This window comes from Cydia pomonella, chromosome 1 (assembly GCF_033807575.1).
Source record: "Cydia pomonella isolate Wapato2018A chromosome 1, ilCydPomo1, whole genome shotgun sequence".
Classification (NCBI taxonomy): Eukaryota; Metazoa; Arthropoda; class Insecta; order Lepidoptera; family Tortricidae; genus Cydia; species Cydia pomonella.
This window is the reverse complement of record NC_084703.1, coordinates 33,721,394-33,741,787: the sequence shown is the minus strand read 5'-3', so window position 1 is coordinate 33,741,787 and position 20,394 is coordinate 33,721,394. Positions and strand designations below refer to the sequence as shown.

General features: G+C 35.8%; 1 protein-coding gene across 4 annotated transcripts in view; it reads right to left on the bottom strand.

Moving 5' to 3' along the window:
* Nucleotides 1-1,554: 1,554 nt before the first annotated feature.
* The window catches only part of LOC133520588 (TAR DNA-binding protein 43-like), a 33,556-nt gene continuing 14,716 nt past the window's right edge, over nt 1,555-20,394 (bottom strand). For 2 of the 4 annotated variants that reach the window (XR_009799780.1, XM_061855112.1), the window contains exon 3: nt 1,555-5,000. Coding sequence is in view for 2 of the 4 variants with exons in the window: in XM_061855112.1 (XP_061711096.1) it covers nt 4,948-5,000 (53 nt within the window). In the remaining 2 variants the exon portion in view is untranslated. Of the gene's footprint in view, nt 5,001-14,499; nt 15,279-20,394 lie in introns of those variants that run through there. The other 2 variants (XR_009799779.1, XM_061855103.1) reach the window with 1 other exon arrangement.

Below are 20,394 nucleotides of genomic sequence, written 5' to 3'. Positions count from 1 at the left end.
CTCGGCCCCCAATACCACTTTGTGGCGTTTGGAGTCGAGACACTAGGGCCGTGGGGTCCAAGCGCCAAGATACTTTTTAAGGAAATGAGTAAAAGGCTCATAGACTCTACCGGTGACCAGAGAGCTGGCAGCTTTCTCTCGCAGCGCATTAGTATTGCCATTCAGCGAGGGAATGCTGCCAGCATCTTTGGCACAATGCCGCGGGGGCCTTATTTAGATATATTTTAATTTAGATTAGTTTTTACCATTTTGTTTTATTATGTGCTGTATGTTTCCCATTGAATGTAATTTATTATTAGAATGTCGCAATAAAACATGTGGAATTTGCAAATTGAACCATAATATTTTTATGAAATATAAAAATCTAATGTAGACTCCATAGATTTTTGTTCCGTGACCACCATTAATTTGTATCAACAAAATGAATTATTAAATACCATAAAATTACGTAGACTTCACATTAGTTCTGTTAAAAATATCAATAGAACTCACTGAAATAAATATATATCATCCAATTTTATTGTTGTTTTGCTATTATAAGCGCATTTTTTCACAGAACATTTCGTCATGTTTGACAGTTGTCGTTGTCGACGGGCCAAACGAGACTGGGATCAAAACTCATGCTCAAGCCGTTCGAGCATTACTTTTGTGGGGCCATTTTTTTCGGCTGATTGTGAATCCAGTTAATTATACTTACATCAATGAACAACGGTGTGTTTTATCCGCGCCGCGTCGCTTGACGTTAGCGAGTAAACCGCGTCGCTTGACGTTAGCGAGTAAACCGCGCCGCTTGACGTTTGCGAGTAAACCCCGCATCGCCCCGCAACGCTTATCGTGTTCGCAACGCAATGCGGGTGAATCAATCCTTGATACCTATAGATGTGTGCTACGTGGGTGGTCTTGTTTAGCTTATTGTGACAGAATGGTAACTACTGAATCCTACACTGAGCATTGCCCGACATGCTCCTGGCCGATTTTTTAATTTCAAACGCTCGATTTCGTCACTAGAAAATGTGTGAAAAACGGCCAATGCAAATTTTTAAAATACGAGCGATAATTATTCCAGTACGCATGATTTTTAACAGACTTCAAGATTTCAAAAGAGGAGGTTATCAATTCGGTTGTATGTTTTTTTTAAATGTTTGTTACTCCATAACTCCGTCATTTCTGAACCGATTTTGAAAATTATTTATTTGTTTGAATTTATATATATACAGATTGGTCCCGTTTTTGTCAAAACTCAGTTTTGATGATGGGATCCATGAGGAATCGAGGGAACTCTTCAAATGTGAAAGGCATACATATAGTGATTTTTGTATTTTCTGTAACAAATCAAGCATTTACATTTAAAAAAGTGACATTTGATGAAGTGGAACTGCTGATGATGATCAGAATGGAACTCTTCAACGACGCATAGTACACGTTTGGCGATTTCTCCTCTTCGCTGTGTTTGTTAAGTAAATTAAATTTTCAAAACAATTTTTTTCAGGTTCGAGTTCTGACGATGGGGTCCATGAGGAATCGAGGGAACTCTTCAAATATGAAAGGCATACATATAGTGATTTTTGTATTTTCTATGACAAATCAAGCATTTACATTTTAAAAAGTGACATTTGATGAAGTGAAACTGCTGATGATGATCAGAATGGAACTCTTCAACGACGTATAGTACACGTTTGGCGATTTCTCCTCTTCGCTGTATTTGTTAAGTAAATTAGATTTTCATGACAAATTTTTGTCTGGTTCGAGTCCTGACGATGGGGTCCATAAGGAATCGAGTGAATTCTTCAAATATGAAAGGCATACATATAGTGATTTTTGTATTTTCTTTAACAAATCAAGCATTTACATTTTAAAAAGTGACATTTGATGAAGTGGAACTGCTGATGATGATCAGAATGGTACTCTTCAACGACGCATAGTACACGTTTGGCGATTTGTCCTTTTCGCTGTGTTTGTTAAGCAAATTAAATTTTCAAGACAAATTTTTGTCAAGTTCGAGTTCTGACGATGGGGTCCATGAGGACTCGAGGGAACTCCTCAAATGTTAAAGGCATATATATAGTGATTAGTATTTTCATTAACAAATCAAGTATTTACATTTGTAGAAGTGACATTTGATGAAGTGGAATTGCTGATGATGAACAGAACGGAACTCTTCAATGATGCATAGTTCACGTTTGGCAATTTGTTCTCTTTGCCAAGCAGTTAGGTTTTCAAGGCACATTTTTATATTTCTATCCTATTTAGTTTTTTTAATAATTATCTGGTGCTTTATTTCATGCATGGTTTGAAATAATTTATCTTAAATACAGTCGAATACCCTATTGCGGGTAGGTATCTTACCAGTCAACCATAGGGCAAATCTAAAATGTGTCAAGGTGGGTGCAGTGGCAAAAAAAAACAAGGTAACATGTTTTTTTTTTGCCACTGCACCTTTTCTACATAATTAGGCGTAGGACGCTGTCTTTTTAATTTCATTGTATGAAATCTCAAATCGACAATAATCGTTCTTTCACCGGTCTCCCTCAATGAAGTCGGTTTTTTTTCTTAAAAATTGTTATTATTATTTTTAAGCCATAAATTGTAAGTTTACGTGTGGATGTTAGACAATACATAGAGAATCAATACAATTTTACCCAGTGAAGCTACATACGGGTGGATTGAAAAATTCGCGGCCTGAATATTAAAAACAAAACAGGTTTTTTTTTATTTTTATTTTTCTACATGGTCCCCGTCGAGTTGAATGCACTTGTTCCATCTGGATTCCAGAGCCATTACACCACTTTTGAAGAAGCTTTCCTCGAGACCTTCAAAATAGGCATCCACCTCAGCTTGGACCTCGGCGTTGCTTGAAAATTTCATACCACCCATATGTTTTTTTTTTAATTGGGGAACAGATGAAAGTCCGATGGTGCTAAATCGGGTAAATAGGGTGGGTGGGGCAATAATTCAAACCCACATTTGGCAATCTCCGCCATCGATTTTAGTGACGTGTGAACACGTGCATTGTCCTGGTGGAAGATAACTTTCTTTGTCAACATTCCAGGTCTTTTTATCTTCAGAGCTTCGCGTAATCTGCGTAATAACTCGCAATAATTGTGGGAATTTATAGTTTTACCTCTCTGGAGATAGTCAACCATTATTATTCCCTTTGCATCCCAGAAAACAGATGCCATGACTTTATTGGCCGACAAAATTGCTTTGGCTTTTTTGGGAGGCGGAGAACCAGGACGAACCCACTGCTTCGATTGATGTTTGGTCTCTGGTGTATAGTGGTGGACCCACGTCTCGTCCATAGTTACAAATCTTTCCAAAAAGTCTTGAGTATCGGCTTCATACAGGTCTAGACATTCACGTGAATTAGTACGGCGAGCGATTTTTTTTCCACTGAAAGAAGCCTCGGGACCCATCTCGCCGACACCTTGGAAAAACCTAATTCGTTGACTATAATATTTTGAGTTCTTTCATAAGAGATGCCTACGATGTCAGCTATTTCCCGCACCTTTAATCGCCGGTCTTTCATTATATAATTGCCACATTGTCCGTGTTAGTCACCGTTGTTGGCCTCCCGGGACGAGAGTCATCTGCGATACTATCTCGTCCACGCTTGAATTCAGCTGCCCATTTTTTCACCATCGTATATGATGGACAGGATTGCCCTAATGTACTTTGCATATCATCATAAATTTGCTTCTGTGTCAATCCTTTTTTTATGGAGGTATTTAATCACAGCACGCTGCCCTAATTTCTCCATTTTCACGATATCTACCGACACGTAACTTTAAATATGCCGTAAAATTGTTTTTAAATATAGACGCCAATTGAAATTTTGCGGGAAGACAGTTGAATAATAACAGTTCAAAATGGCGGCAGAAAAAGGAAAAAAGTTTTTTTTTTAATTGGCCAGGCCGCTAATTTTTCAATGAACCCAATTACATACGTACTATTTAACAGTTATCATATCCGCTGTTTTTTGGTTATAATAAATTTCGGTTTTATTTTAAAGCTTTTCTTTATCATTCGTCTCTAGCTCTACAACTTACTCCACTATAGTTTACCTTATTGTGACGGAAGGGTAACTACGGAACCCTACATTGAGCATGGCCCGACATGCACTTGGCCGGTTTTTTATATAGATATTTTCGTTTATTTTTATTAATATACTATTCGTGAAGAAATAGTTATATATGTAAAAAAAAATATACAAATGAAATGACGTTACCTAAAGGATTTGACTTGGCTAGTTTTTACCAACAAACCAAATTTTAGACAAATATAATAAATAGCCTTTACGTAAAAACTAGCTAAGACAAATCCTTTAGGTAATGTAATTTCTTTTGTACTATTTTTTACATATATAACTATTTACTCACGAATGGCACCTTAATAAAAATAAACATAAATATCTATATAAAAAAAGTGGCTGTGACATAATCGGACAGACAGACGGATATGACGAATCTATAAGAGTTCCGCTTTTTGCCATATGGCTACGGAACCCTAAAAAGGCCCCTTTGGCATTGTGCCGAGGATGCTGCTTTATAATTTCAGGATTTTCTACACAGCACAGAACTTGGCACCCAAATTATACTGGTACTCAAGAGTCTAGTACCATCACAGCAATATGAATAACTATGAGTACAATACATCTTATGAATAGATACGCAGGAGGTCCGCCGACCCCACACCCAATTGTGTGTAGTGGCGCTGTTATGTGTGGCAGTGGCCGCCATGTAGGTCGTGTTGTGAAACAGAGAGAGGCGTCTGCTGTGCAACAAGCATCAACGTAGTGTCGAGCGAACCCGCGTCGTCGCGTCGCTGTACGATGATGATGATGGTAGGTGCAAAGTTGCAAACAAATGCTAGGACACATAATGTGCCCTCGACCCTCAGATTAAGGGACTAAGTTGCATTGACAAAAAAAAGTAAAGGCCTTATTGAGTCTTAATTCTTCCAGTTTTCCACTGATTCGTCACGCCAACACCCATGCCTTGTAACTGAAATAAAAACTAAGTGATTAATTTTCGTAACAGAGGTGAATCAATTCACCTAATACTATTTATATTTTATTTATATAGAATATCTTTTCGAATCTAACGAAATAACCGTATTTTTAGGGTTCCGTATCCAAATGGCAAAAAACGGAACCCTTATGGATTCGTCATGTCTGTCTGTCCGTCCGTATGTCACAGCCACTTTTTGCCGAAACTATAACAACTATACTGTTGAATCTTGGTAAGTAGATGTATTCTGTGAGCAGCATTAAGGTTTTCACACAATTTTTTTTTTAAATCAAGCTCATACGTAAGGAGCATCTATGGATAGGTGTTCAAAAATGATATTGAGGTTTCTAATATAATTTTTTTCTAAGCTGAATAGTTTGCGCGAGACACTTCCAAAGTGGTAAAATATGTGTCCCCCCCCCCCCCCCCCTTGTAACTTCTAAAATAAGAGATTGATAAAACTAAAAAAAATATATGATGTACATTACCATGCAAACTTTCACCGAAAATTGGTTTGAACGAGAGTAAGTAAGTAAGTAGTTTTTGTTAATACGTCATAAATGGTACGGAACCCTTCATGGGCGAGTCCGACTCGCACTTGGCCGCTTTTTTTCTACGAAATTCTATTTCGGGAGAAAATGGTTTTCACTAACAAAGTTTTAACAAATCACTTTGATTTTGATGTCGATCGCTTCAGCATTATATATTATATTGTTTCGCTTTTTTGAATTTTTTCCATTGCTAAATTTGAAAAAAGCGGCCAAGTGCGAGTCGGACTCGCGCATGAAGGGTTCCGTACCATTTAAGACGTATTAAAAAAAATCTACTTGCTAGATCTTGTTCAACATTTTACCACTTTGGACACACATTTTACCACTTTGGAACTCTCTCGCGCAAACTATTCAGTTTAGAAAAAAAATGATGTTAGGAACCTAAATATCATTTTTGAAGACCTATCCATAGATACCCCACACGTATGGGTTTGATGAAAATTTTTTTTTTTTAATTTATTGACGTATTAAAAAAAACTATTCACTAGATCTCGTTCAAACCAATTTTCGGTGGAAGTTTGCATGGTAATGTATATCATATATTTTTTTTAGATTTTTCATTCTGTTATTTTAGAAGTTACAGGGGGGGGGGACACACATTTTTTCACTTTGGAAGTGTCTCTCGCGCAAACTATTCAGTTTAGAAAAAAATTATATTAGAAACCTAAATATCATTTTTGAAGACCTATCCATAGATACCCCACACGTATGGGTTTGATGAAAAAATTTTTTTTTTCAAATTTTTATGACGTATTAAAAAAAAACTACTTACTAGATCTCGTTCGAACCAATTTTCGGTGGAAGTTTGCATGGCAATGTATATCATATATTTTTTTTAGATTTTTCATTCTGTTATTTTAGAAGTTACAGGGGGGGGGACACACATTTTTTCACTTTGGAAGTGTCTCTCGCGCAAACTATTCAGTTTAGAAAAAAATGATATTAGAAACCTAAATATCATTTTTGAAGACCTATCCATAGATACCCCACACGTATGGGTTTGATGAAAAAAAATTTTTTTTTAAAATTTTTATGACGTATTAAAAAAAAAATACTTACTAGATCTCGTTCGAACCAATTTTCGGTGGAAGTTTGCATGGCAATGTATATCATATATTTTTTTTAGATTTTTCATTCTGTTATTTTAGAAGTTACGGGGGGGGGACACACTTTTTACCACTTTGGAAGTGTCTCTCGCGCAAACTTTTCAGTTTAGAAAAAAATGATATTAGAAACCTCAATATAATTTTTAAAGACCTATCCATAGATACCCCACACGTATGAGTTTGATGAAAAAAGATTTTTTGAGTTTCAGTTCTAAGTATGGGGAACCCCCAAAATTTATTGTTTTTTTTTCTATTTTTGTGTGAACATCATAATGCGGTTCATAGAATACATCTACTTACCAAGTTTGAACAGTATAGCTTTTATAGTTTCGGAAAAAAGTGGCTGTGACAGAATCGGACAGACAGACGGACATGACGAATCTATAAGGGTTCCGTTTTTTGCCATTTGGCTACGGAACCCTAAAAAGGAATACCTACAAACCTAGTTTTTCATTGTGTCAATAACATACCAAAACATCATGGAGAATGGAAAATATATTTAGAAGTAGAAAAACGTTTTCTCTTTTTGTATAGACGATCTCGTGGTTATACTTCCCTCTTAACTATGTATATCACTCTTGCCCGACCATATAATAAGAATAAAGTAGTTGTTGTTGCTTTATTGAAAATCGATAATCACCTGTAATATTGATAACGAGGGATAATTGACTGATTTAGTTTCCTGTGATGACTGAAAAGCCCTGATTCTAAGAATTCGGAATCGGAATATTTATTGCATCATTAGTGTGCAAATACGCGTAATTATTAATTTCGAGTACCGCAAATACATTCCATTAAATACTCGAAAGGGGATCGACGTGCTTCGTTTCCGCGCACACCTCCCAAATTCCCGAGACCGCAATGTGCCGTATCTATACAGTATGAAATTTGATTAAAATATCATGTCAATATAGCCGAGAAAGTTACAGAATTAGAATGTAACCTAAGCATTAAAGTCTCGGACGAGCGACTTAATAGGCCGAGGAATTTGTACATAACACATTATCGTTATCGCTACCCCCATGTCCTAGACTGCAGACACTGCAGACAGGTAGAAGTATACAGGAGCAAATACCTAGGGACGCCGTGCACACTAAGGGAGGCAGTAGCAACCTGAAAACATTGCTAGACTTCGCGGAGGAGCTGGGGTGGTTAGACTAACGCTATCTCGTTTCACGCCAAATAGGCACAATGGTTGCCGATTTGCGGAAAATGCCCAGAAGCACTAACTAACTAGCTAGGCCAGTGTGTTAGCCCTGGAGAGGACCACAGTCATAATGACAGTTCTTCTTACTCAGACAACTCAGTTAGTTAGTGATAGCTAGACGACTTTAAGTATTGTATGAATCTATTAGTGACGAGTGAGTAATATCTTATGTCCCCAAAGCAGAGGCGCCGACGACAAACTTACGGCGAACTTAGTTAAATTCAAAGAGTAACATTTTTTACTTTACTCTTTGAATTTAACTTCAAACTCTTTGTTGACACATACTATATTTGAATTCGAGCTAAAAAAAGGTCCGCAACGCGCTGGTTGCACATGTCAAGTCGCCAAGCGCCCATATGCTGTCTACCGCTTGTCTGAAATAGCCTTCTTTAGAGCAACTTGCACCAATCACTAACCCGGAGTTAACCGGTTAAACCTGGAGTTACCATAGTTACCAGTACAATTTGACACTGGGTTAACCCCGGGTTAGTGGGATGGTCCAAGTAGCCCTTAAGTACGCTGGCCTCAAAAACTACCTAAAGTCATGAGTTGGATGTGCATCGCTTCGCAGCGCTGCGAGCACTAACGCACTTAACGCAGTTCGCAGACGCAGGCCGACACCGGCGTCAATGAGCTTGGGGAAATTCCAGAACGATACTCTCGACGCACGCACGACGAATAATAATACGGTATGTACCAGTAGGTATACGGTCTGCCACAAATTAGATATAAACAGGTAAGGGGGCGTCTGTTATTTACTTCTTAGGGTTAGGCGCTTTTCAGCCTCCAAAAATAGATAAGATTTGCGGTGAGAGGAAGTCACCCTATCTCGATTTTTCAGCCTCGAATTTTAGTGAATATAGTCGTACGTTAAATTAAAATTAGCTTGATTAAATAGGTAGGTACTAAAGGGGCATGTCCATAAATTACGTGAGGCCTTCAGGAGAGGAGGGGGTCTCTGAAGCTGAATTTCCCTAAATCTCACGTGGGACGAGGTGAAGGTTTTGGCAAATACCATGTCATTTTTTGAGGGATTCAGGTTCATTTAAAGTAAAACATGTTTCTACACTAAATTATGTCAAAATCTGACACAACTCTTTTCTATATTAAAATCCATGAATAGATGTAAAATGATTTAGTATTGATATATTAAAGCTCGGTCCCCGTCGTCTTTACTACTCTTTTCCTACTCCTCTACTGTTATCTGTCATTTATGCATTCATTAACACGAATATAAGAACATACATAAAAGGTTTCAAGAAAAGTCTATATTGTCTATTCCTCATAAAAGCTCTTGTGCTTTTAATCGCTATAACGTTACTGCGATTAATGGCTACCAACCTAACAAAACCAAAACGAATACAGTTTTAAACTAAGTGCATTGTTGCCAACTTACAAAATATTCATTTGTTTGCATAGACTACGAAGACCGCTTAGCGTTGCTTGTTAGTCTCCGTAGGCTACGGTGGCCAAAATTGAGAAAAAACTGTCCAAAAATTTAATTTAGCAAGTAGCAAGTACCAGGGCCTCATGAGTTACGAGAAGGTGTCGCGGACCGGCCGGCCGCGCGCGTAACAAGTATATACTTTTGCTTTGTTTACCTAAATTAAGATTTATTTTTGTTGACTCGTAGGAAAAATATTGTATGCAACGTTGTATAAGTAGGTCAAAAAATGCTCGTGGCGTATTCTTTTACAATGTTCGCCTACGCCTTCGGCTCCGGCTCACATTGTAACTCACGCCACTCGCCTTTTTTGACCCTTCTTATACAACTGTTGCATAAAATACTATAATAAAAATAATGAAGCAAATTGTGTCTTCTTTAATAAATCAAACACATTCCAGTAACTTTGTCGACTTTTGTAATGGGGTTTGTTTGCGTCAAATCCGGTAGTTCCGATTTTTTGCAGGCTTGTCAAAACTCGAACAAACCGTAATAATGTCGTGTTTTTTATGATATATTACTTTTTTTGTTGATAAATTGATACATTAAATTATTTTGTATTACTTATTAGTTATGTTAGTTGTTTTATAAATGAACTTCAAAAAAGCTTTAATGATTTTAAAACATATATTTTGTTTAATAGCTAATACTATATATAATAAGTGTTTTATGAGTTGCAAAATTCCTACTTTTAATGTTATAAGTTACAAAATTGTATTATAGGTATTTGGTCCGGTGACTATCCAATGGTATAATTGATTAATTGCTGTTAATGCTGTTATTACATAGTTACATACATCTATTTTAATATAATGGACAAAAAACATAAGGCCATCACGATAGTAAGCCAATACCGTAGCCTATATGGTCGCTTACAACTTAATAGATGTTACTTGTTGTTGTTTTTTTAACAAACTACCAGAATCGATACAAACTTTACCGATAAACAGATTCCGCAATACGATAAAAACTTTATTGAAAACGAAGTGCTACTATGACAGTGTACCTAAAAAAACTGATGCGATGCGAACAAACTAGTCAAACTAAGGTTTTTAGAATAACTACAATAAAAAGCGACTTTTAATTTAGATGTTTGTCAGTTTTTTAGGGTTCCGTAGTCAACTAGGAACCCTTATAGTTTCGCCATGTCCGTCTGTCTGTCCGAGGCTTTGCTCCGTGGTCGTTAGTGCTAGAAAGGTGAAATTTGGCATGGATATATAAATCAATAAAACCGACAAAGTCGTACAATAAAATCTAAAAATTTAATATTTTTTAGGGTACCTCGTAAAGTGGGGTGAAATTTTTTTTTCGCTTCAACCCTAGAGTGTGGGGTATCGTTGGAAAGGTCTTTCAAAACTAATATGGGTTTTCAAGAAACATTTTTTGATAAAGTTAATATATTTGGAGATAATCGCTCCGAAAGAAAAAAAAAATGTGTCCCCCCCTCTAACTTTTGAACCATAGGTCCAAAAAATATGAAAAAAATCGCGGAAGTAGAGCTTAAGAAAGACATTAAATGAAAACTATAGCGGACATGATCAGTTTAGCTGTTTTTGAGTTATCGCAAAAAGTTTTCCCTTCATAGTAAAAAAGACTTACTTTAATTAGGTACTGATTATGCAAATTTGCCAATTTGTTTAACTCGGGTGAAAGGTACCGTTTCATCCCTTGGTTAACAATTTACTATACTTTAAGCTCCAGTTTAGCTTATTGTGACGGAAGAGTAACTACGGAACCCTACACTGAGCGTGGCCCGACATGCTCTTGGCCGGTTATTTATATTTGCCTGCATCAGCCCGTCTCCGTCTGCGTGCTGGAATTGTTAATGTTTTTTGGCTTTTTCATTTTCCTCTTTTAATAAACTTTTGATTTGAGCCCAATAATAGTCGAGAGAACGGCACTGCAGGACGTTTGGAGCTCTTGCTCTATTCTATGTAGCGCCTGCAGTACCGGCCGGTTTCGAGCGGTACCAGTACCGGGATTCCCGGTTCTGGCCGGTTCCTCGATCCGCGTATGATTTTGTTAATAAACTGTTTATTGGATAGTTAAATATAAATAAACCGTTATACAGTGCATATAGCATTAATATATACAACAAAATCGTGATGAATATTTTAAAAGATATTATTATAACATATTTTTGTCATAAAACGGGGTTAATGCGACACAAATTATGTACAAATATAATAAAAAAATAGACAAATATAATAAAAATAAACACAAATAGACTTATGATTTCTTTAATCAGTCTTCTAATTTCTTGGATCAGTCTTAATGTTTTTATTTATTTGGTTTGAGTCCATTTTAAGATATTATTTGTTTTCTACAATCTTTCGGTTAAAGTGTTTTATATTAGACAACAATAAAATCAGCTATGAAATAAAACCTATATATTTTTTGGCTAAAAATCAATTAATTTTACCCACTTCACTATATATTATCAATATCGCACCGACACATATACATACACATTGACGTATTTTGGTGTTTGGTGGTTAATAAATTCAAATGTAAAGAGAGAGTATACGTATCTTTATGCTTGCATAAACCAATTGGACCGTCAATAATTATCTTTATCAATGTGATTTGGTGGTGTGAATGAGGGTGAACAATCTGGCAACCAGTCTACAAAGCTCAAAGCAACATAGCAACATGGTATAACAAACGAACTTAAACCTATAATCCAAGGTGTCTAGGGGATTGTAGGAGTGACGACAGTGGGAAGTCATAATCATAGGTGTCTAGAAACAATATTGTTGTACATGCAAATGAACAACAATATTTGATATATATTATGCATTAGGGTGGGCTGGTTGTTGTATGGAAAAAATAAAAATTAAAAATTAATAATGTAATAGGAATCAAAAGCTGCAAGAAAATACTTAGATCATAATACTGCCAAAACATTTAAAATTAAGTACTACTTTTAGCCCTCTGCCAGCCGCCAAAGATAAAAAAAGCGGCCAAGTGCGAGTCGGACTAGCCCATGAAGGGTTCCGTACCATTTATGACGTATTAAAAAAACTACTTACTAGATCTGGTTCAAACCAATTTTCGTTGGAAGTATGCATGGTAATGTATATCATATATTTTTTTTAGATTTTTCATTTTAGAAGTTACAGGGGGGGGGGGACACACTTTTTTTCACTTTGGAAGTGTCTCTCGCGCAAACTATTCAGTTTAGAAAAATATGATATTAGAAACCTAAATATCATTTTTGAAGACCTATCTCTAGATACCCCACACGTATGGGTCTGATGAAAAAAGATTTTTTGAGTTTCATTTCTAAGTATGGGGAACCCCCAAAATTTATTGTTTTTTTTCCATTTTTGTGTAAACATCTTAATGCGGTTCATAGAATACATCTACTTACCAAGTTTGAACAGTATAGCTCTTATAGTTTCGGAAAAAAGTGGCTGTGACATAATCGGACAGACAGACGGACATGACGAATCTATAAGGGTTCCGTTTTTTGCCATTTGGCTACGGAACCCTAAAAATAAGGTAAGATTGAAAATAAATTAAATATGTCAAGGCAATTTTCTTTTTCGTTTATTATAATATGGCATAAAAGAATCGGTAATAAATATTTACCATAACAATGTTTTTATTTAATATAGTTTATTATTATTAATAATATCCCGATAATTCATGTACAACACAATAATCACTTAGTCACGTGAAATATGTACGAAAACTGAAGTACTTACAGTATTATTTTTGAATGCTATCTAATATAAGAGTGCAGTTCTTTATACACATAGAATGCATCGGTTTAATTTAATGCATTATTGTTATTCATTTTATCTAAATGACATTGACAGCGAACTTTTTTGATGCATGTACTATTTGTAATGTATTATCTAAATAATATAATTTAAATATAGGCCTTAATTGGCATTTAACAAATAGAATTTTGACATTAATTGATAAGCAGGTGTATGTAATTAATTGACATTTATTATTTTGATGATGACAATTAATTTGAATCGCATGAGCTACACCGCCACTCACGTTAAATATTTGTATGCTTCATAATTCATACTATGGCCAAAAGTGGAGCACTTAATTATATGTATGTAACACCTGTTTGTAACACTGTCCTGCTTTTCGACAAATACTTAAATGCATTGAATTGGATTGAATTTATTTCTAGAATACGAATAATAGTAGTTAATGTCTAGGTATGCTACACAATAGACTTCATGTAGTTTTCCATTCATTTCAGTAATTACTTCTGATATATCTTTAGTAACTTCTTTAAACCAAAGCATGCCGGTGATGATGCTCTGTTGTGACAAACTACGTTTTACAAATTCGTTCGAGATATTTTTCACGATTCACTCCTGTAAATATGAAGTGAAATCATGGGCGTAGGCAGGTTCAGGCAGCTGTGGCCTTTTTTATATTTTCGGCAACTTGCGCCGTGACAGACTATCAAATTCGGACTTCAGCATCACTTTTATGGGAAACCATTGTGCATTTCATCGCGTTATCAAGTCGGTGCGATGGAGCGAAATTTTGCAGCCGGCTCTTCTACCACTGTAATCTATATAACCTATAGGTAGGTAAATAACTGAATTGAATTGAAACTGAAGCTTGAAATTGAATTTACTGTTCACTCTGAGCTTCAAAAGCTTTACCTAGGAGTAAACAAACACACGCCCAGAAAAACAATCGTTTCAAATTGATAATCGTCGGGGGTCGGGGTGGCACAGCTGCCTTAGAAAAACGGACGCGAAGGTGAAAGTAACATGCGCATTATTAAGGGCGCGTCTGCTTTTCCATGAGCAATTGAACGTCCTGCCCGTTTTTTGTTTAAGGCGTGTTTATCAAACATTCTGCAATTAGTTTCCACATAATTAACAAATTAAAACTATGTTTTTTTTCAGTCATGAAACTCATGGACAACAAAGCACCAGTAGTGGAGCCCCGGTATTGGACGTGGAACCAGTGATGGGCCCCCCATAATGGACATCAAAACAAAATGGATAAATCGCTACAGCACATAACTATGCTTCCGTCGTAGCTAACTCATAGTAAAATTCGATTAGCTGATTCTTTAGGGCCACAGCGTCGTCGTCTAGTCAGCGCTATGGAAACTGACGTCGCTGTGCAAAAGACGACAGTGTGTGGGATGGCCCTAACTTGGCGCGAACTAGACTGCGGAATCGCCGTGATGTTCTTTCAACTTGTGTGCAACAAGTCTTACGTCAACATCGCGTCGCGATATGTTCTGGAGGTAGCGCTAGGAATATTTATAATATGCTTATAGATATTCATTTTAACGGCCTACGACTAGTACCTATTTACTCGAGTCACACCAAGTTGGCAGCGATATTGACAGCCCAGACAGTGAGTTATTTTAAACGTCAAACTTCTATGAAAATTATGATTTTTACTCAACACTCACAGGCTGGGTTATCAAAATCGCTGCCAACTTAGCTTGGTCTGACTCTAAAACAGTTTTAACTGCATTTCGGATTGCAATAAGGATGTGTTTTAGTTTATACCTGGGGAGAATCGCTCTTTTTCTAAAAATGGAGGTTCATAATCAATTTCAACAATCGTCCTTGCGCTTACCTTAGTCGTATTGCTCACTAAGATAACTAATGGTGCTCCCACATTGGCTGTTAAAAAATGCTATATAATATTGTGTGACAGGGACAATATAATAAAACACTATCGATACTATCATGCAATGTGGGAGCACTATAAGGTACAAATACTACGTTCCTAGGTTCCTACTACTTATGTTAGCTAACTTATGCCAAGCTGTATGCCAATACTTGTTTAAATACAATATAAATTATAAATAATGGAAGAAAAGGAAAGGCTCTGTATAAGTAGTTAACCTTGCAGACTACGTTTGTGACGTTTGCACCTGCTGCTTTGGACAGTTTGCGGTCTAGTTCCCGCTTCCTGGTTCGCCGGTGGTGTGCAATGCGAAATATGAGCACGCGTCTGCGAGAGAGAGAGATGGCAGAATTTATTTTCAGGGTAATCAGACGACATACGATACGACAATTTAGGTTCGTTTCCCTTATAGGCCTAGCAATAAGAAGGTATAGGGGGAAATGCTTGGAACACGATTTTTGATTCCGTAACTTTGTTTGAACTAGTTAGGAGGTGAATATATCAAAAGTCCCCGGCCGTAGCCCTTCAGCCGGGGAAGAGAGGGGGGGTTTGAAGGTTAAATTTTTCGGGGGCTATACCTTCTTATTGCTAGGCCTATAAGGGAAACGAACCTAAATTGTCGTAGGTATGCAATAGTATTCATAGTAGTTAAATAGGTAACTACTCTTACTAGGTATAGGTAATGTATAATCAATCACTACACCTTACTTGGTTGGGTCATAAGTTCTGTCACAAAGGTTTTGACTGATAAAATGTAATACAAAGCTTTTAATAAAAAGTTTGCCATGAATTGAAAGCTTGTTTTATACTGATCAAAACGTATTATAATTAGTTTAAAATTTAGATCGGGTCTTAAATTATTACTTGTTTAATTTGGGATTGACGTTAGACGCAAATACGCGGCTGAATTGTGAAAAATTATACTTTACCAAAAAGAGTTATAACTTTTAAGAAAAATAAAACTGAATTCATCGCGGGAGCCCGGGTGAAAGAAAGATGATTGTTGATTTTGGGTTTCATACAATGAAATTAAAAAGACAGCTACCTACGCCTTATTATATAGAAAAGGACGTAAAATGTATTTTTTTTGTCACTGCACCCACCTTGACATATTTCAGATTTGCCCTATGGTTGACTGGTAAGATAGTCGCAATAGGGTAAGTATTCGAAGCACCAGATAATTATTAGAAGAACATAAAAAGCAGTTATTATTAAACATAAGTTCTATATAATAAATAGGATAGAAATATAAAAAAGTATGTGAGTGACATCATTGTGAAATGTTTCATATGATTTTTTTCATATGCTTGATGTTGAATACTAAGATCACAATATACATGCCTTTAATATTTGAGGAGTTACCTCGATTCCTCATGAACTCTGTCGTGAGAACTCGAAATTGAAAAAAAATTGTCTTGAAAATCTAATTTGCTTAACAAACACAGCGAAGAGGACAAATCGCCAAACGTGAACATACGTCGTTGAAGAGTTCCATTCTAATCATCATCAGCAGTTCCACTGCATCAAATGTCACTCTTTTAAATGTAAATGCTTGATTTGTTGATGAAAATACAAAAATCACTATATGTATGCCCTTAATATTTGAAGAGTTCCCTCGATTCCTCATAGATCCCATCATCAGAACTGAGTTTTGACAAAAACGGAACCAATCTGTATATATACAAATACAATTAAAAAAAAATTTTCAAGCTCGGTTCAGAAATGACGGAGTTATGAAGCAACAAACATTTAAAAAAAAAAACAAACAAAAAAATCATATAACCGAATTGATAACCTCCTCCTTTTGAAATCTTGAAGTCGGTTAAAAATCAGTGTCACATGAATAAAATAGGTACAGTCAAGGAATTAAATATCGACACAGACAAAGTGCCAAAAAATGTATACACTACTTTAATGTATAGGCAATAAGGTCGTGTGTACATATTTTTGGCACTTTGTACGTGTCGATATTTAATACCTTGACTGTACAAACGTATATTTATTTATTAGTTTTCCGACAAGTAAGATACGCAAATTTTTGACTGCCTTCCTACGAGTACGTTTGGAAAAACACGTACAGTTGCAGGTTGGCAATACCAATACACATGAATTATATATTTTAAGAAAGATAAAAGATCCAGCTTTAATTTAATCTAAGATTCGATCATGTAAACAAGACAAATAAATAACTAGGGATCAAAATCACCTCGAACAAGTCGCCTATTTTTTTGCATGTTTTTTATAACATTTTTCTGAATATTACATAGAATTGTGCAAAACTGAGACAGAAAATTAAGTTTAATTATAATTTAAGTAATTCAACATTAAATAAGCTTTCAACCCATATATGAATAATAAGGGATCTTAACCTATAGCTTTTTTATCAGTCAAAACCTTTTTGATAGAACTTATGACCCAACTAAGTATAAAACAAAGTCCCCCGCCGCTTCTGTCTGTGTGTATGTATGTTCGCGATAAACTCCAAAAGTACTGAACGGTTTTTCATGCTGTTGTCACCTATCAATATATTGATTCTTGAGGAAGGTTTCGGTGTATAACTTGTTTGTGTAACCCTTCGCACGGGTTACACAAACAATCGGGGCTGGTCGCTAGTTACGCAATAAAAATGCCTCAATAGTTTACCGATTGGTTTTTTATATGCAAAGTTGAGACGCAAAGTAGGTATCTACCTATAATAATTTGCAAGCGATTTGGTGGCCAGCTCCAACCGGTTTGGCGCATACCGGCTGTTCGCCGCGCCGTCGAGATTGAAAGTTTATCGTGACATTTCGGATCTTACACAAGTGGCAACTATTACAACACTAACTTTGTTTGTTTAGATGGAGAATTAGCTGTTGAACGAGGGCATGTTTTCGAGACACGTAGAAATGACAAACACATACAAATGGGTGGACAAATTCCAAAGGGTCTAGCAGGCTAAGCTAATAAGAGTGCCCCCCACGAGGGATTTGGTTATACTTTTAGGTGGAGTAATGGCAGGACCTAAGAACACTGTATGCTTAATATCAGCCTTCGATCTTCTTTTGTTTCAGATATATTCACACCAATGTCAAAAAATCAAGGTAATTAGGGTTCCGTAGCCAAATGGCAAAAAACAGAACCCTTATAGATTCGTCATGCCCGTCTGTCTGTCCGATTATGTCACAGCCACTTTTTTCCGAAACTATAAGAGCTACACTGTTCAAACTTGGTAAGTAGATGTATTCTATGAACCGCATTAAGATGTTTACACAAAAATAGAAATAAAACGATAAATTTTGGGGGTTCCCCATACTTAGAACTGAAACTCAAAAAAACTTTTTTCATCAAACCCATACGTGTGGGGTATCTATGGATAGGTCTTTAAGAATGTTATTGAGGTTTCTAATATCATTTTTTTCTAAACTGAATAGTTTGCGCGAGAGACACTTCCAAAGTGGTAAAATGTATGTGTCCCCCCCCCCCCCCCGTAACTTCTAAAATGACAGAATGAAAAATCTAAAAAAAATATATGATATACATTGCCATGCAAACTTCCACCGAAAATTGGTTTGAACGAGATCTAGTAAGTATTATTTTTTTTAAATGTCATCAAATTTAAAAAAAAATATTTTTTCATCAAACCCATACGTGTGGACTATCTATGGATAGGTCTTCAAAAATGATATTTAGGTTCCTAATATCATTTTTTTCTAAACAGAATAGTTTGCGCGAGAGACACTTCCAAAGTGAAAAAATGTGTGCCCCCCCCCCCCCCCCTGTAACTTCCAAAATAACAGAATGAAAAATCTAAAAATAATATATAATATACATTACCATGCAAACTTCCACCGAAAATTGGTTTGAACGAAATCTAGTAAGTAGTTTTTTTTTAAATACATAAAATTTAAAAAAAAAAGTTCATCTAACCCATAAGTGTGGGGTATCTATGGACAGGTCTTCAAAAATCATATTTAGATTCCTAATATCATTTTTTTCTAAACTGAATAGTTTGCGCGAGAGACACTTCCAAAGTGAAAAACTGTGTCCCCCCCCACCCCTTGTAACTTCTAAAATAACAGAATGAAAAATCTAAAAAAAATATATGATTTACATTACCATGCTAACTTCCACCGAAAATTGGTTTGAACGAGATCTAGTAAGTAGTTTTTTTTAATACGTCATAAATGGTACGGAACCCTTCATGGGCGAGTCCGACTCGCACTTGGCAGCTTTTTTTTAAACTTTTTTTTTAGCTAAACCAAGCATGCGAGTGAAATCAAATAAATTCAGAATTGAGGAGGATAGAATGGGGTTAAGAGGCTGTCAATACCTAAAGCGCGCACACTGTCTATTTGTATCGGAGTAAATGAGAAAGCACTGTCGCATGTTACTGGGCCTGGGCAAGGGAATAATAAGAAAATTATATAATTAAAAAAAAGTGGATTATTAGTGTAATATTTTACTCATTAGCGGTTTAGATATAAATGTTTTGAAATTGTGATTTTAATTGCAGACCCATAAGTTAAAACAATAAAGACATAGAACCGTTTAATTGTGATTTTAAGACCAATCTTTGCAATTATTTTCTATCGAGCCGATTTCGTTCAATCATGTATCGAGTACAACCACGGTCTTTGAAATATAATTAATATGAACATATATTTTTCTTACTTGACTAAAACAAATAGTCTTTCTTAAAAAACTGTTTAAGTAACATCAATTTAAAGGATATTGGGTGTTGACAGCCCCTTAATAATGTATATTTTTACAGACCTTCATGTCCTTAAACTTAGATGAAAAAAAAAACTATTTTTTTTTCACTTCATTTTTTTGCTACTTATCGCGGAGACACAACTACCAAAAAATTACATGACAAGCCATAATTGTCAACTACGTATACATTTAAAAACATTTTCAAATATCATGGTGCGTGATGTCAAAAAAATTAAATAAAGGAACGGATATTCACTATATCATATCAATAGAGTAGTAGTGGCAAATGAGTATGTAAATAGGTATAACGTTATCTTTACTGTATTATAGTAGCAAATAAGTAGAGCCCGTCTTAGGTCAGTCTGTAGTGGTCACACCAGAGGAAGAGCATTGGTTGACACATTAGGTCGTGGTTAGGGAATGCAAACCGGTTTTAACCGAAACCGAAAAAAACCGGTTAAAACCGGTTTTTTGACGGAAACCCAAAACCGGGTTTTTAGAATTTGAAAAACCGGTTTCGGTTTTATTTGTTTTTTTATTTATTTACCTAAGTTGCATGTTTTATTCATTATAAGGGTATAAATCGGTCCTAAACCGGTTGAATCGACATCAAATCAAATAATGTGATGTTGTGTTAGTTTGATCATTTGTACCGCTTAATTAATTTTTACGGCACAAAATACAAAAATACGAAAGATTTAAATAATTTAAAGTATTGTCAGTGGCAGGACATCCGTGCTGGTGTACG